Genomic DNA, 26,475 nt, shown 5'->3' on the forward strand with positions numbered 1-26,475 from the left:
AAATACACCAGGACTCTTATTTTGAAATGTCTCCCTTTTCTACTTTCAGCTGCTCATTCAAATAGATGAGGGAGATAAATAATGCACTTTTCATATATAAAGCATATTATAAAATCAAAAAGTAAACATTGTCATAATTCATCAGAAGTAGATTATTAGCAATCTATCGTCATAAATGTACATTATTGGTTGTGATTGTGTAAAATAGTTATTAAAAGTTTTGTTATACCATTTAACTTAAAGACTTTTTATGGACTTAAATAAAAATAAAAAATAACTTAATTTAAGGCTTTTTAAGGACCCGTGGGGATCTACTTATTCACACACGTACTCCTAAATACATTTTATAGTTTGCACACATCTGTTTTTAGTTACAAATGCAAGTGAAATGCTCTCACTGTTGTGCCTTGAAAATCATTCATAATGGCCAAAGCATAGTTCTGGTTTTATGCTTACGCGAGGGTTCATATACAGTGCATGTGCCGTATGCCACTTTAGAAGAAAACTTTCTAAAGCGCATGTTGACCGTTCACGCACAGTCTACTTTGAAAGGCTAAAACAAAGTATTATTTGGCCTTAAAGGCACCATATGTTAGATTTTTCAATTAAAATATACAAAAACCACTAGAACAATATTATATATTTTGTCGACTTAAAAACAAACACAGACGCTTTAATATATTGTGTATTATTAGACAGGTGAGCAACTGTTGGGATAGCTTAATTAACAGAAAAACTAATAACTCTCATTAATTATATATTGTGTAACTTTATAACATAACTTCCAGCACACTCAAATGTATTTTATTAGGATTGTTTTGACCAAGTAAAAGAGCTCTGCATTATCCCAATAATTTACTTCTAAAGTGATAGTGACCTGTATGAGTAGTAATTCAGCACTTGCAGCTGTTTTATTACAATGAAATAAAAGAATGTGAATTTAAGTGATCAAACATAACTGACAAAGTTCAAGTTCAGGGAAGGAGGCAGGAACCGGCAAACGTTAAATGTAACTTTATCCATATAAACACAAACAACACAAAGAATGGAGTGGCAGAGGCCAACTGCGTAATATAAGCATAATAAAAAAAGCAGTGTGAAATGTCCCAGGCCTGGTCCTCTCTCACCCTTCACTGTCGTCTCTCCTCCTCATATCCTTCCAGAGCTCCTCCGTGGGACTCTGTGTCGCGTTCCTCGTTCCTCGTTCCTCTCTCACGGCTCTCGGCCTCACCCTGCTTCAAACCACAGTAACTTAATTAGGGATGAGACGGTATGAAAATTTCATATCACGATTATGGTGTCCAAAATTATCGTGATTATCAATATTATCACGGTTTTGTTAAAATGAGATGAAAGTGTTCAAAAAGAACTGATGCTCACACTGAAAACATTTCAACAAGTTTTATATTTGAAAATCAACAAACAACAAATAAATAAGCAGCTCTATGCAGTTTTTTAAGCGAGATTCTATTCTGTGCTCTTTCCTTCTTTATAATGCCCGTCGTCAATAGCAACGCATTATTACGGCGCACATCCATGAATCACAACGGGCGCGCGCTCTCGTTTCATTCAAATACAACTTGCCGCCTTGCGTCTACCGTTTTTGATTGTATTGAAAATGAAATCAGAGTTGATTTATTCTTTACAGAGTTTGATAATATTGTTGTGATCATCTTGTCTGGACGATTGTTTTGTACGCTGAACAAAATGGATTTATAAACGGGTAAGATTTAAAACATTAATCTCAATTCAATATGTCCCCGTAATTATGTGGTCGGTGTTGAAAAAAAATCGGTGTAATAAGTGTAACGTTACAATGAATCTATTAAAATCAATGTCACTCTTAATAATAGTATTGTTTGAAGTTGTTCGTTCGTCTTTGGCTCAAAGCCACTTGCTGCGAACCTTTCTTCGAGGAAGCTGCACGTCTATTTCAAGTGAGTGCCATAAAATATTTCAACTCAAAACAACATTTTGTGCCCAATTATTTCCCAGTAGTTTTGGTATTGAGGTCAAAGTTAACTTGCCCTGCGTTTGCTATACAACAGTGGGTGATGGTCACACAAGACGACTCGGCAGATTTGAAGTGTTTCTATTGCAGCGACTTTTTGTTCGCCAGACAGGGTGACCATCCTCGATTAAGTTTCCCTCAGGACTTTTGTAAAAGCCAAAATATGACCAGACCACACCTCAGATTTGGTCCTCTTAAAAGGGTGGAAAATCTCCCGAGCGCTGTCACTGCCTTCCGCCATTCCTTCTCGAATAATAATAATTTAAAAAAAACATTGCGCGCTGCGCCTGCGTCAGACTGTTGCTGGCTGGACAGCATTTACAGTGAGTTATTAAAATAGTGCTAATCAGAAACGGTTTTAATGATAATTAAATTTTAAACGATAATACTAACCGTCAGTACGTTTTATCGTGGTTTATCGTGAAACACTAACGAAAGTGTTTATTATTCAAACACTGTGTTAGTGTTTCATTTAATTCACTCGAGTCAAGGTATTGAGAAATGATTACTCGTAAGTATACACATTTAACACTTTATGGTGATTAATCACACAACCCCAGTGTATTTTTTATGTTGATTTAATGTAAATAATGTAAATACTTATTTTAAAAGGGTAATGCAGATTAAATTTTTCCAAAATCCAAGTGAATATGAATGTATTTGAACATTCATTAAAATTGGAATATATCAAACATACAATTGAATAAAACAGCTCTGTTAGTCTCCATAGCATCTTAACACTGGTATGAAAAAATTTAAAATTTAAATTTTAAACTCATAATTAAATTTTAAACGATAATACTAACCGTCAGTACGTTTTATCGTGGTTTATCGTGAAACCGGTAATCGTCCCATCCCTAAACTTAATACAACTTTAATACATTAGCTCATATATGAATATGATTTCATGGCTTAGTCCTGTCGAATGACAACAACAACAATTGTTGTTCAATTCCACGCTGAAAAAAATAACTAGGATTTACTAAAATCCTCGTAACAATTTGCACTAACACATTTTAAGTAAACTTTACTGCTACTGCTCTGTACAACTTGCCTGTTATTATCAAGTAAAATCTACTCGCCATTGAACTTAACATTCATTTGACACTTAACATTTGTAATGAACATTTGTAAACAAGTTATTATGTTTAATTGTATTTAATTTCACATATAGAATGAAGTAACATCTACTTAACTAAGTTAAGTAAATTGAACTAAATTAACTTTTTACTCAATGTAACACTGAATTAAACCACACTTTTAAAGTGTATGCTTTATTTAGAAACATCTGAGTAAATGATACAATAGCTATTGTATAGATTCCATACTGTATCTACATAATAGAAGTAACATGGCACTCGAACACAGAGACCTACTTGGTACACAATGACTAACATTCGATAGATCATAGTTTATGAGTATGAATGTGTAATTTTGAGTAGAAAATTAATCCAGATGTCACAAAATGGCAAGTTATCAAACCTAACAACAAAAGCAATGATAAAACAGCTGGAAAACAGTGAAAAATCAACCTTTTCAATTATTCATGCTCCAGTGCATGATGGGAACACCAGTATTAGAAAAGTTGAGTAGGTTTTTACTTCATTTTATATCGTTGATATTTACACTTTAATTTCTACAAGCTTGAATTGAGCACAAATATAGGATTTACTTTTGTTTTTTGAATTATTGCCTTTCATGTAGAAATGACATTTGTTTCTGTGGCATTTACTACAGCAGTGTGATCAAGCTACGCCTTTGTTATTGTTTTGAATAGCGACCTCTAGTGGTGAAACTTACATACTGTGCCTTTAACGCTGCTCACAAGGATACCAAAAAGAGACGTGACATAAAACAAACTCCACACACAGGAGTGTAATCAACAGTGATGGGAATAACGGCGTAATAAATAACGCCGTTACTAACGGCATTACTTTTTCCAGTAACGAGGAATCTAATTGATTTACTCTTCTCATCTTAATAACGCCGTTAACGTTACTGCCAAAAAATGCGCCGCGTTACTATAACTGATGAAGCTGTTTTTCTTTTTCATCAGACCAACTAGATCTCTGAGCGAGAGGCAAATACTTTTTTTACTGTTCTTCCTTGGTTAGTGGGCAGAGCACGAGACAAGTGCATAAATGCTGACGATTGGCTGAGGTAGAGTAAAATGTCATTGTAAGCCAATCAGAGGTAGAGTTGGCCGGGTGTTTAAAAGCACGCCTAGTAGTGATGGGCATTCCGTACTTTTTACTCAGCTCACTGAAAAGAGCCGGCTCTTTTGGCTCACAAACGGCTCTTTAAATTACTTTGACTATAATATTTCAATTTTTATTACATAATTATTTAATTTCTATAGGCTAAATTTGTAAAAAAAATAGAGTCGGCTCTTCAGACATGCGAGCCAGCTCCCGACGTTCACCTAAAAGAGCCGGCTCTTAGAGTCGGCTCATTCGCGAATGGCGAACGACCCATCAAAAGCTCATTCACGAAACAAGTCGATCCATCATCACTAACGCTCATTCGCGAACGACCCATCATCACTAACGGCTAACGCTCATGAATTGCGAACGACCCATCATACCGCATAGTCGGACAGGGTAGAGGTGGGGTCACATTTGAGCATTTAAAATTTAATTTTACTTGAAAGTAACGCAATAGTTACTTTCTTAAGTAACTAGTTACTTTTAAAATTTGTAACTGAGTAACTAATTTAGTTACTTTTTGGAAGAAGTAACTAGTAACTGTAACTAGTTACTTTTTAAAGGTAACTTGCCCAACACTGCAATGCATAAGCAGAAGTGTGTCTCTGTAGATGCTGTGATATAGACTGGAATTCAAGTCATAATTAACCGAAAATCTTCCCCTCCATCACATTCATTGTATTTTTACCAACTGAGAGACGAGACTGTTTTATTCTGTGGTAATGGAGATCTTGCCGGACATTTCCCTGTTGTCCACCTGTGTTTCTCACCCGACTCTGTCTTTTCTCTTCTCATCCGTGTGGCGCAGGGGAAGGTGGCAGAGCGTGGAGACCACCAGACTCTCTTGAACACACAGGGCAGTCTGTACGCCGACCTGTGGAACACACAAAACAGCAGGATCCTGTCTGACGGAGGCAAGCCTGAGCCCGTAGCCGAGCGCGTGTCCCAGAAAGAGGAGGAGCGCAAGAAACTGCAGGAGGAGATCATGAACAGCGTGAAGGGCTGCGGGAACTGCTCGTGCTGAGCTCAGAAGACACCAGGGCCAACGCCATGCCTTTATTTACACACGCGTCAAGGTGATTCAAACCTGTTTGAAAAGATTTGCGTGTGTCATCTGGAACTCTTGTTTTTAATTTGGGTATGTACATATTAATAATGCAATATTTTTGTCTCAAAGTGCTGAGAAGAACATTGTATATAGCGCACATATCATCCAATAGATATTTTGTCTGTTGAAGTGTGTTAGATATGGATCATTTTGCAGTTTTTCTGTGAACATTGACACCTTTGATGTCTCATATTTAACCAATATTAATTTATACCAAATCTGAGTCTGATTGTACATTTAACAACTTGTATTAAATGAACTTACTTCACTGAGTGTCTGAGAATTATTTCTTTCATACTTCATCGACAAAGTTTCTAATTGTCAAATTGGCGGAAGCGTTCATTGTTTCAGGCCACAGGACGTCTGTGGAAATCATTCAAAAGCTGTCAGTCATTTATATGATGATGTATATTTAGACCATGAATGTATAGAGGTGTATTTGAAAGATGTTGTAACATTTCTACAGCCACTCAAATACATTCATATGTGAGTTTGAGATGAATACGGTACGTTGGGTGAATGAAGTGGGTCAATGATGTGACGTGTTTTGCCTGGAAAAATACATTAAAATTAATTTCATACATACAATAACTTGAATGCACCTCTGTAATGAACCTTTTAACATTATATAATTTTTTTTTTTTTTTTTTTTGGAGGGGTAACACTTAAGTTTAGGATCTAGTTCTTACTTGCTTATTAGCATGCATATTAGTAGTATATTGGCTGTTTATTAGTACTTATAAAGCACATATTAATGTCTTATTCTGCATGGCCATATTCCACATCCTTTAATCCATCCAATACCTAAAGTCAACTACCTCACTAATTATAAGCAGTAACTAGGAGTTTGAGACAAAAGTCATAGCTAATATTTAATAGTGAGAATTGCACCCTAAACTAAAGTGTGACCTTATGTACTGTTTAAAGTGTCGAGATGTTATCAGCCTGAGATTGTAATGAAGAAAACGTATTAAAAGGCTGGACTTCTTGTGGTGGAGCTGGTTTGTCATTTAAAAATAAGTAGTGATGCAGTTTTGTTATAAGGGTGAATGCCGGTAAAGTGGGACACTGCAGGTTGATCATATTTATCACCATGTAAATTCTCGCTTTGCTAAAAAATGCATTAAGTACTGTATGATATACATGGTTTTCATATTTCTGACAAGATTTGTAAGCACTTTGGGAGGTATGTTTTTTACAGAATTGTTCTAAGGTTATAGTTTTGTTTTGATTTTGTTTTTGGTATGGGACACATTAGTGATTCAGATTGTCCTGTAATATTCATCATATTAATTTTTTTATGCATCCTTGACACCATCTTAAAGTTTCCCAATAGTGTATTAGAATGATGTTATTGGTAAACTGGAAAATTCTGTATTAAGATATACTGTTCTCTATCGTGTAAATAAAGCATGTATTTCAGAATCCAGGGACAGTAAAAGAAAAAAGAATACACCACAGAGTTATTATTGTTAGTTACTGTAACTAAAACTTTTAAAAACATTGAGATAAAGCTGAAATTATATATTATTTAATTCCGTATATAAAGTATATATACTGAAATAAAGAAATAAAACAAACATATTATATAATATAAAATTTTTTAAAGTTAAACTAAAAAAAATTTAAATGTTGCCTTGGCAATTATAAACTGAAATAAGTTAAAGTTGAAGCTTTAATTTTATTAACTGAAAATAAATAACTAAAACTGAAATAAAAATAAATTAAACCGAAATGGCAATAGTTAAATAATAAATTATAATAAAAAAAAGTGAATTCAAAATAGCTAATTCAAAATTAACTAAATAACACTCAGGGAAGAGGTTACATGTGAAATCTATTTTAGTCAAATTTAATAAGGAAAACGGTTATTGTCGTTATGGATTTATCTCATGTGATTATCAAATAAAAATATTGTTTTATTTATATGACTAGCTCTTAATTGTGATTTTATGTTTAAAAATGAATGATTAAGATTTGTAGACTCATAAGCATATTCAAAATGTAAGAAAAACGTTTATATCTGAATGTTACGCCTGTGACATTTTAACATTTAAAAATGTTTAATTTCCATTATTTTGACATCTTTGCTTCTCATTGACTCAGAGCACAATAAAAAACACAATTGCAAATAATTGTGTTTTAAGCTCGAATGTCTCTGTGACAATGTTCCTCGTTGATGATTGATTGTGGTGATATGATGTGATTACAGATGTTCAGTGTTTCATCAAAATGACCTGCAGGAATCCATATGTTTACAGAGCAAAGATGCGCTCCACGAAAGAGAGAGAAAACTGCACAGCGTAATAATGTAATAAAGACTGACAATAGGGAAATTATACGCATATCTCCATAGCATTACATGCATGCAGAGATTGACACGGGTTGCTGGGAATAATGCCGATTATAGGCCATATTTTCTAGTCATTAGGAGTTGATTGATTATATAAGCTTCTGTCTTAAACGCACAACACCTCATTATTGCAGACAAACTGAACCGTCCTTATGGGTGAGCTCCATTTGCTCTGAACATTTTCACTCGTCCTCTCTCTTGTTTTTCACGAAAGGGATCTGCAGGTTTTCTATTGTGTCGTCTCCGGGCACGTAAAAGCCTGCCTCGACCCCCCTCTCAGCTTTTGTGCGAGAAGCACAAATAACACATCCTGCTTTACGTCTGTTCAAGCTGTTCCCATTAATGTCCTCGCCACAGCATACCTCCTGTCTGAAATCTGACGAGATGCACTGGAATATCTAGCGCAATATGAATCATATGCGGATTCAAAATGGTAAATTTGAGCATTAGTAGCTGAGATTTTCTGACATTGTGGGACCGGTTGAGTGCGTTCTGCGGGTCTTAGAATGCGTTCTCCGGGCGAGCTCTTGTGTTTGTCTGAAAGGGAATAAGAGGCTCTCAGCATCTACAAGTGCCTTAACTAGAACAGCCTTCCTCAAACCCTGCTGCCACTCAGATGGGGATTCGGGGACGCGCTGGACAAGCCTAATGTGCTTCCACATCATGGTCATTTTTTGGCTTCTCTTTAAAAGCAAGAAAATGCTCTGCTCTTAGTTTCCCGCTGTTCTTCAGGGCATTGCAGACGGCAGGTTTACAGAACTGTTGCATATTATAATCAGGTGCTATTCATGTGAAATTTCCCATTAATTTTGCAGAGGAGCCATGCAATAACACAAGTGTCGTTGAAATAGTTTTCACATTCAGAAAACAGAAAGCAATATATGGCATAAGTCAACATGAATTCATTGGTCTGATTCATCGGTGCATGTTATTGGAAATAAAAATAAATAAAAAAAAGTCCAGTTATCTATCACAATGTAATATCTTTCTCCAACTGAAACATGCTTAAAACATAAACTGTTGCTTAATGTTGACCAACAGACATACACTCACCTAAAGGATTATTAGGAACACCTGTTCATCTTCTCATTAATGCAATTATCTAATCAACCAATCACATGGCAGTTGCTTCAATGCATTTAGGGGTGTGGTCCTGGTCAAGACAATCTCCTGAACTCCAAACTGAATGTCAGAATGGGAAAGAAAGGTGATTTAAGCAATTTTGAGCGTGGCATGGTTGTTGGTGCCAGACGGGCCGGTCTGAGTATTTCACAATCTGCTCAGTTACTGGGATTTTCACGCACAACCATTTCTAGGGTTTACAAAGAATGGTGTGAAGAGGGAAAAACATCCAGTATGCGGCAGTCCTGTGGGCGAAAATGCCTTGTTGATGCTAGAGGTCAGAGGAGAATGGGCCGACTGATTCAAGCTGATAGTAGAGCAACTTTGACTGAAATAACCACTCGTTACAACCGAGGTATGAAGCAAAGCATTTGTGAAGCCACAACACGCACAACCTTGAGGCGGATGGGCTACAACAGCAGAAGACTCCACCGGGTACCACTCATCTCCACTACAAATAGGAAAAAGAGGCTACAATTTGCAAGAGCTCACCAAAATTGGACAGTTGAAGACTGTAAAAATGTTGCCTGGTCTGATGAGTCTCGATTTCTGTTGAGACATTCAGATGGTAGAGTCAGAATTTGGCGTAAACAGAATGAGAACATGGATCCATCATGCCTTGTTACCACTGTGCAGGCTGGTGGTGGTGGTGTAATGGTGTGGGGGATGTTTTCTTGGCACACTTAAGGCCCCTTAGTGCCAATTGGGCATCGTTTAAATGCCACGGCCTACCTGAGCATTGTTTCTGACCATGTCCATCCCTTTATGGCCACCATGTACCCATCCTCTGATGGCTACTTCCAGCAGGATAATGCACCATGTCACAAAGCTCGAATCATTTCAAATTGATTTCTTGAACATGACAATGAGTTTACTGTACTAAAATGGCCCCCAGTCACCAGATCTCAACCCAATAGAGCATCTTTGGGATGTGGTGGAACGGGAGCTTCGTGCCCTGGATGCGCATCCCACAAATCTCCATCAACTGCAAGATGCTATCCTATCAATATGGGCCAACATTTCTAAAGAATGCTTTCAGCACCTTGTTGAATCAATGCCACGTAGAATTAAGGCAGTTCTGAAGGCGAAAAGGGGTCAAACACAGTATTAGTATGGTGTTCCTAATAATCATTTAGGTGAGTGTATATCATAGCCATAGCATTTCAGCTCACATCCAGATCTGGATCAGATCCAGTCCCACACTCTCAGAAAGAAAGTGTGGTTCTATATAGAACGCTTTCTTGACAACATTTTTAAAGAACACTTTATGCTAAAAGGTTCTATAGAAAGATAATTGTCTTAAATGATTGAATATACTTTCATGTTTAACTGGGTATTTAAATAAAAAATTACTAGTGATACAAGCTGTTTAATTCATAAAATTGATTTGAAATAAAAATAATTCAAACAAATTGATTAAAAGCAGGGTTGGCAACTTGTTCCAGAAACATTTTTTTGTTATGTTGGTTTAAAGTCTCTTCACATCCTGATAGCAATCATTAAGTGAAGTGGTCTACATGTATTTATATGTATATACAGCTCTGGAAACAAATTAAGAAACCACTTCAAAATTAGCAGTTTCTCTGGATTTGAGTTAAATGAACATTTGTAATTTATTCTACAAACTATTGACCACATTTCTTCCAGCATTTATTTGTAGAAAATGACAACGGGTCAAAATAACGGTCAAAATAAAAATATGCCATGTTTTCAGACCTCGAATAATGCAAAGAAAACAAGTTTATATTCATGTTTAAACAACACATTTCTAATGTTTTAACTTGGGAAGAGTTCAGAAATCAATATTTGGTGGATTTCCAGTCCCAGCTTTCATGTCTTGGCATGTTCTCCACATTGCTGAGGCACATTTGCTTTATATCACTCCTGGTGAAAAACTTCAAGCAGTTTGTCTCTATTTAATGTCTGGTGAAGCTCTTGATCACGTTCCAGAAGTGTTCAGTGGTTCAGGTCTGGAGATTGTGACGGCCATGACAGGGTCTTGATCTGGTGCTCCTCCATCCTCAGCTCCATTGTCCTGGCTGTGTGGATTGGAGCTTTGTCCTGCGGGAAAAACCAATCCTTCCAGTTGGGGAACATTGTCAGAGCAGAAGGAAGACATTTTTCTTCCAGGACAATCTTGTTCATATAGACAAAGACAGATCTTCCTGATTCCTCCAGTTTTCAGCTTTGCCCAACACCTGGTCCTCTAATGGTTAGACGGAGACCTGGAGAGTCCTACAGCCCACAGTCTCTCACACACTGTAGTTTGGTGGAGGATTGGGGATGATCTGGTGATTCTTCAGTAAGGCTAGAATCAGGCAGATCTGTCTTTGTGAAGGATGCATAACTCAAGCCACGTACAAGATTATCTTGAAAGAAAAATTGCTTCCCTCTGCTTCTCTAAGGATGGTTCTTTCGGCACGACTGTCCTCCACAGCGAGCCGGCGGCAGTCATGCTAAACACGGAGACTGGAGCTTTCAATGTTGCTGCTAGCTTCGGATAGAAAAAAGAAAGAAAATCAAAAGACGAGTGTGCAGATGATTTGGTGAAAAGCAGAGAACACCACAGCCCTTCCTTTCAACTAAAACAACTAGAGCATGTATTTGTGTGTGTGTAGGGTTGCAGCCACTTTCGATCCGTCTTCTTTCCCGATCAGAATCCATGAGATCCTCGGTGAAGCGAAGTTGATTGGTATGAAGAAATGCAGACGTCCTCGCCACTCACCAAGAAAACTGAATGATGATGTGTGGAGGTCGTGAACTATCCTGGAGCCTCCTTCAGTGCAGTGAACCGTGATGTTTGGTGTGCTAGGCTGATTCCTCTCTCAGGGAACGTCGATTCACAGATATGGATAGACTTCGCTCGACATTCTCTCCAATGACGGGAGGATCTTTCCAAGTCAGTGAGACGTTGTTCACAGAATCCCATCTTCTTCTCTTCAGTGTTCAATCTCACCTCAACATGACTGACTTTGCCTTTGATGTCGTTTAATTCAGCACATACGAAGTCTAGGGTTTTTTTCAAACCTTCAATTTTCAGGGCATTTTCACTCAGCATTTTCTCTATTGTGTAAGAGAGTGTTAATCAGATTAGAGAGTGGTGAGATAACAGATGAGATGTCATCATCTGCCTTGCTCTTTTTGGATGTAGGTTTAGCTGGGTTATCTGGAAGTGTTTTAGCCCCAGTCAGGGGGCCTGGATGCCAGCCCGAACACCGCCCACAAAATTTTTTGGTCGGGAAGTTCGGTCTGGACTCGCTCCATTGAGGAGTAATTATGATCGGTTCAGAATTAGTCGGGCAAATCAAATTGCCAGGGCGGGCTTTATACGATGATGGACAGATGATCTGCAGTTACGTAATCATCACGTTATCAAAGAGCGCTTGGGTTGAACTGGTTTCCCTCAGAGATGACTGCAGCTGGAGAACTGAGATGTAGAGATTCCTCTATCGCGTCTGTTGTAAAAGAAATCGACAGCGCATTCAATTTAATAGACGAACAGAGAACTGCAATCAAGGCATTTGTCGATCGGAAAGATGTGTTTGCCGTCCTTACTACGGGATTCGGCTAAAGTTTATTTTATCAGCTGGCTCCAATGGTCGCTAAGAAGATGGGACGCAATGAAAACCCTGTGGTCGTTGTGGTTTCTCTTTCGGTCGCACTCATGGAGGACCAAGTAAAAGAAGCAACACTCGTTATTTTACTACTTCTTCAAGCGTGCGTGTAGTTGAGTTCTGTTGACAGTTTGCGTAGCTCATAAAAAAAAAAACACTTACTGCGTTGCTCTGATTGGTTGTAGGTCTATCCAATTGAGTGCAGAGGTTTTTTTTTTCCTGATTCGGTTAAGACACGCCTCATAATCAAAGCCCTATGGTGCAGTATCAGACTCACATTCTGACTAGAATATGAGTATGACGAAGTCAGGCTAATGAAACGTGACATATCTTTCATTTTGTCAGCGGTCGACTTCACATTTCAAAATCACAGAGAAAGCAGAAAGATAGATGTGGATGATTTTGCTCAAAATTAACTTTAAAGGTGCTGTATGTAAGTTTTTTTTGTACTAAAGCATAAAAATATCATAATATGTTTGGAGATTTTTAGAAAATATGCTGAGTTTCCATACTCGTTTCTCTGAAAAACGTCTGTTTTTGTTTTGGTGTGTGTGATCTTGCCCACTGCCAGTTTACCCAATAGTATTTCGCCACTACAGGTCGCCAGTTGGTGGAAAACACAGCGTCTTGCAGCCATGGAAGCCAGCGAACAAACTGGGTTAGAGATCGCAGATTCTACCCGACCTAAAAACCCTCCGCACCCGCATCTTAAAATCTCTATGAACGGGAGCATATTAAAACGTGATATCAACTCATCATAAATCAACTTAAGTCTCCTCGCATTCTATTGTCAATTGCGCTCGTTCCTGTTGTGTGTCCTCAATCTGGCAACCCGCGTGAGTGTCGAATCTGAGGAGGAATATCTCCAATATTTACCCATTTCAACCCCTAGCTGTCAATCTCACATACTGCACCTTTAAAGAATGATATTTATGCCGTTATAAAAGTTTGTCAGCAAAGCTCGGCGAAAGTTAAGTTAGCAGGACTCCATCTTGGACTCCTCCCTCCCTTTTCTCAAATTTTTTTTTGTGTTTATTTTGTTATTGAGAGGAAAGCGTATGTTTACGGCTTCATCTAAATGGTATATCGCAGCTCGATAACAGTATATCGCTGATCACGTATTTCAAACTTTATTTAACCCTAAGTGAAGAACAAAAAAGTACTTCGCCGTGAGTTTATCGGATATCTCTGGCTGCCACGTCATCAGGACATCTCAAAGATCCTTCGTTTCACCTTCTTCATTCAGCCTGTTTTGAAGCTACATACTTTACCTTTAATTAATTAAAACTAAATCCATAACATGATCCCATGATGGGAACATCTAAAAGGTTCTATATATGACAGAAGCCTTTAAAACCCCCCTGTGGTGAAAATCAAGCTTTTAATGTTGTTTATGTGTTTAGGTGGTGTTTTTAATATGCTTTAAGAGAAACCATGTGCAAATTCAAAAGTCGACAGCATTGCTGAGTATTTTCTCATTAAAACTGAACCAAAGACAGTCTCAAAAACACGGTTTGAAATCGCTGGTGTTTCTGACGTCACAAACGACCTTGTAACCAATCAGATCAACGTGTGATCGCCACCCAGTGGATCTCTGAGCTGAGTGAGTGAGTGGAGGCGGGGCTCATTTGCATATTCATAGAACTTCATATTACTTCTCACCTGGTCAGTGATTTGCAAGCAAATCTTCTCATAAATCTTTTATTTGGAACAACAGAGACATTCTGTAATAATAGCAAACCAGTGTTAATTTCGTTGACGAAAATAACGACGAAAATTATTCGTCAACGACATTTTTTTCACAGACGAAAACGAGACGATAACTAAATAAAAACTAGTTTTGAATGACAAAGACTATGACGAAAATCTATTGACATTTTCGTCAACGAATAAAAACTAGACGAAAATGTTAGATAGTGACGATTTGGGAAGCGATCCGTCAGAACTGATGTCCTGCGTGTGTGGTAGATGCGCACATTTGTAGGCTACTGTAACGTGATCTACCCCGCGGTCATAAAACGTTAAAAAATGTGAACGTCTGGGAGAATGAGTAGGGCAGACATATAGATCTCTGAATAAGAGTGACGATGCAAAAAAGAGCTCTATTCGGTGCGGTTTTCTGTGCGCACACACGACCGAAGCGTCCAGCCATAGACACAATACACCTACAGCGCGCGAGTAGGCTACTGAATTGAGCTCTCTTTCGTGTCTGAATGGAGAAATACACAACAGTATGTCTAAATGTCCTTTTTGGAGAGTATGTAACATGTAAAAGCATGTTACATACTCGCATGTTACATAAGCATGTAAACTATGCTGGTTATGTCTTAAACTGAGTGTGTCGGATGTGCATCAGTGCAATTGTATCCGCATGTCATTGGACATGATCCGACGTCTTAAAGTGACAGTGGCAATAAACCTAATGCAGTCCGTGTCCTTAATTTTGATCAAGCAACAAAAGAAAAAGAGAAAAGCATTCACTGTTTGTTAATAGCTTTAATAAGGATTAATTATATTTAATTCATACAAATAAATATGTCTGCTTGAAAGAATAAAGAATGATGTGTAAGTAGTTATAAGGAATGAATATATCATTCATTGTAAAGAAGACTGTGTTGTACTTTAGGAAAAGTGGTTTTATTTCATTTTAAGATATTTTTTAAGTAACAGCAGTTAAATCTGTATCTGTATTGCATGTTCAAACTTAAAAATCATTCATATTAATAGGTTAATAGATGTTTTCTCCGGGAGTATATGGGTTTGGAAATTTTAGAGAAATTCTAAATTAACGCCTTACAATTGAACTAAACCCATTATATTTTAGTCGACTAAATCTACTGTAGATTTAGTCGACTAAAATGTTATTGTATTTCGTCGACTAAAACTAGACTAAAACTAAAACAATTCAGATGACTAAAATATGACTAAAACTAAATGGCATTTTAGTCAAAAGACTAAGACTAAAACTAAATCAAAATTTGCTGACAAAATTAACACTGTAGCAAACCGTGACTCTTAAACCGTGGCCCTCTCATCCTCTTCCCTTGTCAGGAACAAATCCGCCTAGATTACCATGTCCTTCAAGAAGTTACCTTTGACAAGAAATGCTACAAGCAATCAGAGAGTTATCACCAAAATAAAACAAAATGTAATAAAAACCAAATCCTCATTACAAATAATTGCATCATCACACTATCAGGGTGTGCATTTCAGTGGAAGTAATGTGACGACAGGCTAGGTTGCAAAATGTATGACACAAAAACAACCAAATTTAACGTAAGCCGACACATCATGACAGCAAATTAGCAGCAGACACTTCCACATCATAGACAATGAACATCAATCGTGGCATTTTAGAGCCAATGCTGATGATAAATAATATCATTAGACTGGCACAACAGATGATTAAATATGCAACAGACTGTGATAATAAACCTATGGTTTATTTGAGGAAAGTGTTATTATTATGCAGAATCACAGCAAATGTGCATGATTGTTGCTGAGTTGGTAAATGTAGAGATTGACCAGTAATTCTGCTCATTTCCCTATAGTGACCCGACTTGTACCCGCATACACTGTAAAAAAACTTAACTCATTATTTTGTGTTATCTTTTTGCATGGGTTTTTTTTAGTTTAACTAACTTATTTCGATAAGTTGAGGACAAGAAAACTTAAAATTTCTTGTTGTCTGGACAATCTAGTTATCTCTATACAAAAAAATAAGTTGAAATAACTAAATTGCTAAAATATTTTTTACAATGTAGGGAGCCCATTTGGGAACTACCCAAGTTGCCCCAGATAAAATGCCCATTTTGGGCCAATGCCCAGAGTAATACACATGCAAATACACATGTTGACTGGGATTTAGAGGCGATACAGTGCCATATCATCTCATCTCAACTCCGAACTTACAAACATCTGTGATCAAATATTTTGGAATGATGACTTTGGACATTTTGCAGGATTTTGCTTGTCTTCTAGTCTAGTTTTCTTACAGTTAATTATCTAGTAGAAGACAGCACAATATAAATTGACATTTCTAAATTGGTTGGGCTGATTGTTACTCATTTGTAACTGTGATGAAGAACAACGTCCTCGCCATTTCTTATAGAATATTTGGCAGCTAAACTGTGGAAGCGTGTGTTAGTTGTGCTGGTTTGTGATGGAAGGCCAACTGAACCTTAGCATCCACAGATGTCCATGTCTACAGTGATGTGTGTGTGCTGCTTCCAGAGATCAGAGCTTAATGAGGACTATATTTCTCTGTTTACCAGGATAATGTCTCTACGTAGGCTGGGAATCACACAATGGAAAAGGAGACGGCAGGAGGGCAACGCTTACACAAATTGCAGCTTTTAAACGATTGCCTCTAATATGCTGCTTTGCTCAACACCACCACAGATTGGATTTCAGTGTTTTAGTTTCTTGACACACAATAGCTTTTTACATCAGTTGTAGATAACTTTAAAATATCTTTTCACGATTCTGCCTTGTGTCACGTGTGTTTGTTTAATCTATCAGCACTTCTGGTCTAAAGGCCCGTTCACACCTGGAACGATAACTACACAGTAAAAAAGGTTGGGTTATTTTTTTAATAACCATATCGGGTCACATATTCACATATTTTGGATTATTTTCCAAAGATGTTAGGTCATTTTGGGTAATTTAACCGGCTGTTGGGTTAAATACGTATGTTGTATGTACACTTGTGTATTTTGAATTTATGTACACAATTCTGTATATTTTTACATTAACTTCTAGACTCCCCAATATTTAGTTTGTAATTTAAAAATATATTTGTTGAGTCATATTTAGTGTTTTTTTTACAATTAAACAATCTGTATTTGAAAACAACACGTATTTTATTTATTATAATAATAATAAATCATATAAATAAAAATGAATGGACAACTTAAACGTTGGGCATTGGGTTAAAATAACCCACCATTGGGAAAGTGCTATATCACCCCATATTTGGGTTACTCGTTGGGTTATTTTTAACTCAACATTATTAAGTGAGTATAAAGATAACTACAGTATAACAAACTAGATTAGAGTCCACACACGATATTGTTCTGTTGTTGTTTTTTTTCTTTTAGTATGAATATGTTAGCCTTACTGTTATCTATAAGCTAGTGTGCTCCAAAACATTGACACAATTCACATTTAGAAGATATAAGCATTCAAAGAAATCTTAGTCTCTCACTTCTGCTAATATGGATCAATGATTTTGATGACATCACTGCATTTCAGCTTCTCATCAGATTTTCTGTCCAATCAAATGCTTTCTAGAATCTGAGGCTCCGCCCCCTACATTATAAATAGATGCTGAAGCTGCGGCTAAAATCGGTCACTTGTTGGGAACGATTCAGACAGTGTCAGACTCATAAACAAGTCACACATGCTTTCCATCAGGGCGAATGAAGTCTGGTTTCATGTTAGTGTCACCTCCGCAGATCCAGTCCAGAGACACGACAGCACAGAGCGCGACATGTGCACGAATCGCCCCGCAGACCAGAAAACATATCAGATCCATTTGAATTATGCACCAAATGCTGTATTTGGAGGAGATTAGGAGGAAACTGCAGCTTTACCGAGCTCGGTGGCTCTGGCTGAGCTGAGGTATAAAACAAACCCTATTGGCTATTTAAAAAAAGGGGTGGAGCTGTTCAATATGCCCCGCCCTGTCTTCCTGTTTTAGTGGAAATTACGTCAACACATTGAATAATGTTTCATGACACTTCAGTGGGCCTTTAATATATGCACATGCTACAATTTTGTCTGCCATTTTTAATGCTGAAGCGCTTTAAAGCAGGATGTTTTCTGATTGGTTCATCAGCTGAAAAATTCAGATTCCAGCGATATATTGTTATAGTTATGGTGTTAAGGGGGCCTTAAGAGTAATTTATTTGACAAGGTTTCAATATTGTAATATTTGCAATTTACACGTGTTCTACCAAGTAATGTTATTCGATTTTTTGTAAGTAATTTTCATTAGTGAAAAAGTGTTTATAGCTGTTTTAAACGAACTAAACCCTGACCTCTCAATAGAATATTTACGTTATTAATCTGCATTTATTAGAAAATATGATCCAGCAGAGTCACAATACATTTTTATGTTTATGTATTGCGACGTTACATTTTGATAAAAGGAAAAACAAAACTTTGTGGCCTTTTCACCTGTAGCACCTCCCCTTCACGCACACGTCACGAGCCTCTGAGCACTGAGGGCGCGCGCACTCTGACGCGCCGGAGCCAGAGAGACGCGCGAGGCACCGAGCGAGCGCGCTTACGAGACTGCGCCCATCATCACCAGCACCACCACACCACACCACACCACACCGAGACCCCGCAGCCCGAACAATGGCAGCATCCAGCGGCTGATGCACAGATGGAGACACGCTGGAGCTGACGAGTGGTCTTTTAAGACGCCGTCCTTACAGATGGAGCGATAGAGGAGAGAGAATCCGCGGGCTGTTCTCCATCACTGACGGGAGGCGCGTCCACCTGTGCTCGCACTGGAGGCCCGGGATGCGCGAAAACATGCACAAGTGCCTCTGATTAAAGGAAATTATTTCAACATTGTGGTCAAAAGAACTCGGCGTTAAGAAATAAACACATTCTGTCAGCATAAAGAATGGGTAAGTGCTGTTCTGCATGAAATACGGACGAAAACGCACCACTTTGACAATATGCATGCATATGACTGTTCTCATACAGTGCATATCGATATTATGAGATGTGATGAGGAGGAGGTGTTCGTAATGTGCGTATTAATGTTACTTTTGGATCCATGAAAGCCTGCTCACTTCTGACACTTGACTCAAAACCAAGGTTTTTTTTTTTTTGGTTGGGGGGTGCATGTGTCGTAAAACCTAGTGCGCTGGCACTGGTTTGGGCACCATAGACTCAACCAATACTGACAGCATAGTGGAACATCATGATCTCTCTCTAGAGCTGCATACATAGACATTTTTTGGGGGGCTCCATATGGTGCCCAAGAAAAAAAAAACAGTGAGGCGACCAATCGTTTTTGGACATTATGATTTCCTATAGAGGGCATTTTGGGGATTCTTCGTTGCCTCACTAGAAAGCATTATTGGTCATTATAAGTGGACTGCTGACTTAGATGTCATGTATGCTCAATGATAGGTAGTGTTGGATCACTCTTGCCTAATACTCTTATTGTCTTGTGCCAAAAAGTGCAGATGAAACAAACACATGAGGTCATTTTCAATAGAAAAAACGGAGTACTAAACTACATAATGGTGCTTGTGTCCCTTCAAGATGCGTAATAGTTCATTAACTTGTTGTCCTTATTCAGTAACAGTATGGAAATGCAGCGTTTGTCTCATCAACCTCAAGTTCTCTAGGTTTGACGGACCTAGACAGCATTTCTGGGCATTATGGTCTCCAAACCTAGTGAGCACTCCTGACCATCAGTGGCTGTGTGTGTGCAGATAAAGCTTGTGTCTCAGATGCTTGATCCATTTGAAGAACTATGTGGTGACGACTGTTTGTTTGTAGTCATCTAAAAGAACTGAATCTCTTCTGATTGAATACATTGGCAGTTTTGAGCACTATGTCAGCTCAATCTGTGCCGCTCACTCACTGAGTCACAAGTCTATCAATGGCCTAGTGTGTTTCTTTCGTTCTTTTTTCCCTGCGTTTGGTCATACCGTCTGCTGGTTTCCTTCCCTATGGTCTTCTCAACAATGCCCTCTGAGATGATGGCTGTTTTCGAGGTGAACAGATGGCATTGAACCAGTGAGATTGACGTATTGCGAGAGAAGTAAAATAGACCTCTTCCACCCCCACATTGCATTTGTTCTCAATCATTTTTGATTGAATGACATTCCAGTTCTGGTTACTCTTTTTTCTTTAGTTGTTTTAGCCTTTATTTTGCAGCGTTCCATTAATTCCACCGTTATTTTTCTCTTTATAAAACAGCTCGCTTGCATTGATTTGCCTTGGACTGCAAGCATCGTCACTGTGAGTGTATTGTTTTCGTTCGTTTAATTGAAAGATCTTGGCCTAAAGGATTTCTGAAAGCTTCTTTACTACTTAGCTACTGCAGTGGGAACAATCCCTTATTAGCCACATTACAACAACGGTTTTGCTAAGTGATTATGTGGTGAGAGGAGAACATAGGCTACCTTGATGATTCACAGGAAACTTGAGTATGTTTCAATTAGCGAGACCAAGTTACGGCCCAGGCAGACTAATCGCTGTTCTTCAGTCGTTATGAGATTATCAGCATTAGCGGCTATTAATGCCTGATTAACTGCTCATTGCACCAAAATGTTGTTAGTTCTAATAGGGTCGTCTAATAAATGTGATTTTTGTTTTTAAATATTTTGAATGGAATTTGGCAGAAATATTGTGCAAAATACTGTTGATTTGATCTTATTTGCTATCATTTATCTGTTATCAGCTATATAGATATATAGGCGGGATTTCTTTAACCCTTTAACTTGATGATTTCATTGCTTCAGTGCTGCTGTTGCACTGGACACATACTATACACATCAATTCTTTTCAAGGGTGCATTTGGTGTGTATACATTTATGAATTATATCATTTGGTTATTTAGTGTTCCTTTTGGAGTCTCCAAGTGTCCTTTTTTGTAAAGACGGGTGTAACGGGACACAGAACTGACGGTTCGGTACGCACCTCGGTGTTGGCGTCAAGGTTCGGTACGGCAGGAGGGAGAAAACTAAACATAAAATTGCTTTTTTTTTTATTAAACAGTGGTTTACTGAACAAATCGTGTCTCTGTCTTCAAATTTATTCAATTAAGGATAAAAAAAATGATCTCTGCTAATGGTAAACTATAGGAGCCCTACTTGCACATTACTAGGTGAACAACAGAGCCCGAACAATTACCCTAAATTCAGTTGCCATTTACTTTTAGATATAATAATCAACAATCAAATAACAAATTGTATGCAAACAAGGCCGTTTTTGCATTCACTTCTAAATCTAATTATTATATGTTTTTACACCAATTTGTTGTTGAAATATGATCATTTACACAGTGGCTGGCATTTTTATGACAGGTTTATTTAACCTGCATTAAATAATCAAGACATCAATATAATGAATATATATAGCCTAGGCTAATATATTGCTTAGCGAAAGAGTTCATTTCTCTAGCCGACGAACAAGCTGTAGACACTGAATGACTTTCCTGAGGTAAATGTTACAAGCTTGTAAAAAGTTTACGAGCTCTTTTATTATGATATGATGCGTTTTCTTTGTTTGATTTCGTGATAAAATGGACAGAATTTGAAAAATGACACTTTCTTTCTTATCGAAAGTATCAAAACGCAGAGCTTTATTGCGATTAATGTTGGTTAATGGTGGTTGGGCTACAATGCTGTGTTCATCGTGTTCTGCTTCCGTAATTCACCAGGAAACCCAAGCGTTCCCAAACAGGAGACCTTAATGTTACAATGGTGCGAATACACGTACCGCTACACCCCTAAAAGACACCTAAACTGACCTCATAAAAAGCTTGCAGAAAATACAGTTTTGTGAGAATCACCCTTCAATCTGATGCTGGATATAGCAAATGATGACAAAATAAACATGATAAACAAGATTAAGGGTGTATGCTTGATTTCACGAGTGTGCGATTAATGGTTTTTAAAAATTGTAATAGCCTTCTGTCACATTAGAATCATTAAAAAAATAGGTCCACCAATCATTCGCTGATTTGCATTGTCCACACTGATATCAGTCGCACTCGGTCGCTACACGCTTCATGTTCAGCGACTGCGATTCTTCAGTCATATTGCAGCATGTCTTCTCTCGGAGCGTGAGACGGCGCTGTAATTAAACAGAGGTGAGGTCCATGGGAGATTGTTCCGCTTCTGATTGCTTTTCATGGCCGGAGGGGGAGAGAGCTCAGGCTTTTCCTCAGGGACAGAGAGAGTACACGGGCCTCAACGTCAGGCTTCCTGAGACTCACCCGAGGCTCGAGTTCAGGAGCCAGTGTAAGGTTTCAGCTCAGTGAATGCCGTCACAGAGATATTTATTATAATTCACGTTTGGCCTGTTAAAATGTCTTCCTTTTGATTGGACATTGTTCTCTAATTGACGATAAAGTGCAACATGCGGCCTCCGGAAGTAAAAAAAAAAGAAGATTTTTTTAACCATATCTTAAAACCTTTAATAGACAAAGTTCAGAGGTTGTTGATCAATGCTAAATGCTTCAGTTGAAACCATCTGTTCACATTAGTTCAACTTATTTTTTTAAATAATTGTGTTTAAAAGTGAAATGCGCAGTGAAAACTACATTACCCATGATGCTGTGCAGAAAATATGACCAATGACTCGCAGCGAGCAAGTTGCTCCGAAAGAGTAAATTCCCTCTCTCGTGACGCACCGCAAATGATGTAATAGAGCGGTGCAGGATGATGTCAGAACCCGAAAACTAATTCACCGCTGGTTCCCTCAAGAATTTCCTATGAGGTTTTATATTAAAAAAAAATCAGTTTATTAGTAAAATAAAGCCGGTGGTGAACATAACTTGGCAATACTCTGACGTTTTGTTCTACAAAGTAAATTACACACACCCATAGCCGAAAACGTGACTTTTGAAGCAGTTATGTCTCAAAAATTTATGTCATAACTATGTAAAAAAAAAAAAAAAATTCAAAAAACGGCGCTCCGGCAACGGTTAAGAGGTTAAAACTAGATAAGACGGCTTAGGGTGCGAGTGTGTGCAGTTTATGCTGTAGAACAAAAGGTCAAAGTATCGTCAAGTTATGTTTACCACAGGCTTTATTTTACTCATAAATAACACAAAAACAACAAAAAAAACATTATAAAACCCCACAGGAAATTCTTAAAGGAACCAGCGCCGAATTAGTCTTCAGGGGTTCATTATATATAATCAATAACCTTAAAATATATTGTTTCTATATATAATCAATTTCTTTAAATGAATACTTTTATATTTCACCATGTTTTTAATGCGATTATGTCCTTTACCATGCTTCGTGAGATTGCAGTTGTTCTCCTCATTAAAGCTGTAAAGTTCACACAGTCTTGTACCTTTATCTGTTTGTCAGATTTTCAAGTACTTTTTTGCTTCAAATCGAAACCTAGTAGCTGGTTTGGTTGATTTGTGGCTTATAATGCTTTAACAAAAACTTTCATTAAAATCCCTATGGGAAAAATACGGAACCGATGCCACTGAAAACGAATGCACTAATGCACTCTATACTGAGATGCTTCTAGTAGTTCTGGGCATTAGCCATGCTTTTCTTATGGTGTTGCAGTGTAACTGAACCCTTCAGTAGGGCTGCCTAATTGGATAGTATTTTAGGGCATCTTGGTCTGAATACCTAGTGAGCTGTCTAGACAGAATCTCTGGGCATTTTAGTATAAAATACCATGTCAGTCTGAAAAGAAACCTAGTAAGGTGCCTACCTAGACTGAATTGTGAGTTGCCAACATAGACGGCGTTTTTTGGGCACCATAGTCATAAAATCTAGTGAGCTGCCTACCTAGATGACATTACTGTGCGTCATGGTTTAAAATCAAGTGATCGGTCTACGTATATGTCACTTTTAGGCATCATGGTCTCAAGACCTAGCGAGCAGTCTGTCCAAACCACACCTTTGGACATCACGGTCTCAAAACATACGCTGCCCGTCTAAAGCACATTTTGGGGTGCGTTTCGAGTCCGCTTTGTTAGCCAGTAGTATTTTCAGTCGTGCTTGACTTTTGGTGCAGTTCCCCATGCCGTTACAGTGTAAGCCTTCAGGAAAGCTGTATACTTTCTGGCACACAACACATTTCTCTACTCATTCTTGGCACATGTTAAAAGCGCACGTCTTTGTTTCCCTCACATTTAAAACCATATTAAAATGCCATGCACATGGAATACGCTCTATCTGGTTTAACTATACTATACTGTGCTGAACAGAACACACACATCTTTCTGCATGATATGATAATTTGGTGTGGAAGCACACATCTGAATAAGCATAGCTGTTGGGCTGAAGTAGCTCTTGATGGAGCGGGGGTTTTTTTCTTTGTGAATGCTGTGGTGGTTTTACGCTGTATGGAAATTGCTGGGTTGTAGTGGCTGTGGTCAAGAGCTCTTTGATGAAATCATATTCCAGCCATGTGCGACGCAGACAGTTGTCAACAGTGGAGATTCACGTAGAGATGACTGCAGGTGCGACGCAGCGCTTGATTTCATCGAAGCAGGAGGCAAAATCACAAAGTCAATGGTCGTCTCCACACGAAATATACTTGTAATTGCATTTTTGTAGGAGATAAAAAACAGTCGACCACAGAAAAGTGGAAGGACAGACAAAAGTGTTTTTTTGTTTCTTTGTTCTAATTTACTAACACCACCGGAGCACATTCTTGATGTTATTCCACCTAAACAAAACTCAATGAAATATTAGCGTAAAAATTAAAGTTGAATGGCCAGTAGGAAGTTTTTATGGCCAATACATTTTCTCAATTCAAAACAAAAGACTGTTAATTTTGGACTTTTACTGGTAATATATTCATTTAATGGTCACCAAATAATATGTATGCCTACCTAAGTGTCAAAACACTTGATCAACATGTCGAGCTGTATAGGTGTTTTTATCCAATTCAAACTATAGATGTATCTAAATTTCCTCAAAATTGTTTGTTATGCTTTGATGAGGCTGACCGTTGCTTTTGAAACTGACTCAAAGGTAAGCGGACACTTCTGTGAATCCACCAAGCAAGCTTGCTCATTGGTCTATGCCAGATCAAAATGGCAGCCATATTGGCTTTACTGATATATTTAAGATCAACCCAGGCTCATTAGAAAAACTTTTTTTGTGTCCAAAAACGTGAAAAGATTATTTTTCACTGTTATGTTGACGGTCAGATTGGTGATTTATAAAGACTTATTTTCGCACAATTCCTTGCACAATACTATGCAATGGCCGAATCACAATTAAAAGAGCTCAAAGCTTTGTAGAAGCAAGATATAATGGTATGATTGCTTCAAATGATTATCTCTCGTTTGCTTTAACACCATTAGATTTAGGGTCGAGTTTAATGTAGGCGGTACGTTATTTCCCAGCGCAACAGAGCTTTAATCTTTTAGCGCCACTTTCCAGACATTTCATTTCCGAACTGCAGCGATACGTGCAACAAATAACATAATTAATGTAATGCATGCTATATGCCTTCATAATACATTAAAATAGCGCTATAATGCATTATAGAGACTTCAGAGATAGAAATCCTGCTTTATCTTGGGGGTTTTAATTGTGTGCTCGGTGGCGTTTTCATTCCCCAACCCCCCATCCTCAGTGGACTGCAGTGACACTAGAGTCTTTGTGTGTCTCGGCCTCTGAGGCTGGCGGCTCTGGTTTCAGGATCTTTAAACACCACCAAATGAGCGCCAAAAATGAGCACTGTAATAATCTTTCACGCTCGTCTCTTTCATCCAATTTTTAAAAGGTTGGTATGATGGTGATCAGGGCTGTTAACCCAGTGATACTAGGTTCAAGCCCCTGTAGGGTCAATTTATAGAGGGAAGATTATGTATGTAATTAGGTGTCAAGCAAAAGGAATACATGGGAATTAGTGACCATTTTGGATTTATGTCATGGGTTAAATTTTCAATGCATTTAAATAATTGTCTTCCCATTAGTGGGACAATCAAAACAGATAAACATTGTTTATTTTAGTATATATAGTAAGAATTGTGGGTCCCACTTTACATTACACTAACATTTTAAATGAATCATTTGATACAATGCACGTATTGTGTACATACATGTTTTATTGTACTTACTGTAAATTTAAAAATACCTGCATTTAGTTACAGCTGCAATTCATTTCTGTAATTACATCTATAATTACACTGTTGACCTTCCCTTACACCTTAACCCAGCCTTAACCTACCCAAACCTGTCCTAACCTTACCCGTATCCACCTCAATAGCACCACAAGTGTCTTACAATACAACATCAACACAATAAGTGCATTGTACCTAAACATTGTTTTGTACATAGTAGTTAAAGACACCTAAAATAATAAAGTGAGACCAA

General features: G+C 37.9%; 2 protein-coding genes across 2 annotated transcripts in view; both read left to right on the forward strand.

The window, feature by feature from the left end:
* abcb7 (ATP-binding cassette, sub-family B (MDR/TAP), member 7) overlaps window positions 1-5,591 on the forward strand; it is a 77,759-nt gene extending 72,168 nt beyond the window's left edge. Inside the window, exon 16 of the mRNA XM_056241991.1 lies at window positions 5,024-5,591. Within this exon, the coding sequence (XP_056097966.1) occupies window positions 5,024-5,239 (216 nt within the window). The 3' untranslated portion in view covers window positions 5,240-5,591. The remainder of the gene's footprint in view (window positions 1-5,023) is intronic.
* A 13,081-nt stretch (window positions 5,592-18,672) lies between these two features.
* Window positions 18,673-26,475, forward strand: part of nexmifb (neurite extension and migration factor b) — an 81,019-nt gene continuing 73,216 nt past the window's right edge. The window contains exon 1 of the mRNA XM_056241977.1: window positions 18,673-19,057. The gene's annotated coding sequence lies outside the window, so the exon portion shown is untranslated. The remainder of the gene's footprint in view (window positions 19,058-26,475) is intronic.

This window comes from Rhinichthys klamathensis, unplaced genomic scaffold (genome assembly GCF_029890125.1).
Source record: "Rhinichthys klamathensis goyatoka isolate OS25496 unplaced genomic scaffold, OSU_Roscu_1.1 h1tg000687l_1, whole genome shotgun sequence".
Taxonomy (NCBI): domain Eukaryota; kingdom Metazoa; phylum Chordata; class Actinopteri; order Cypriniformes; family Leuciscidae; genus Rhinichthys; species Rhinichthys klamathensis.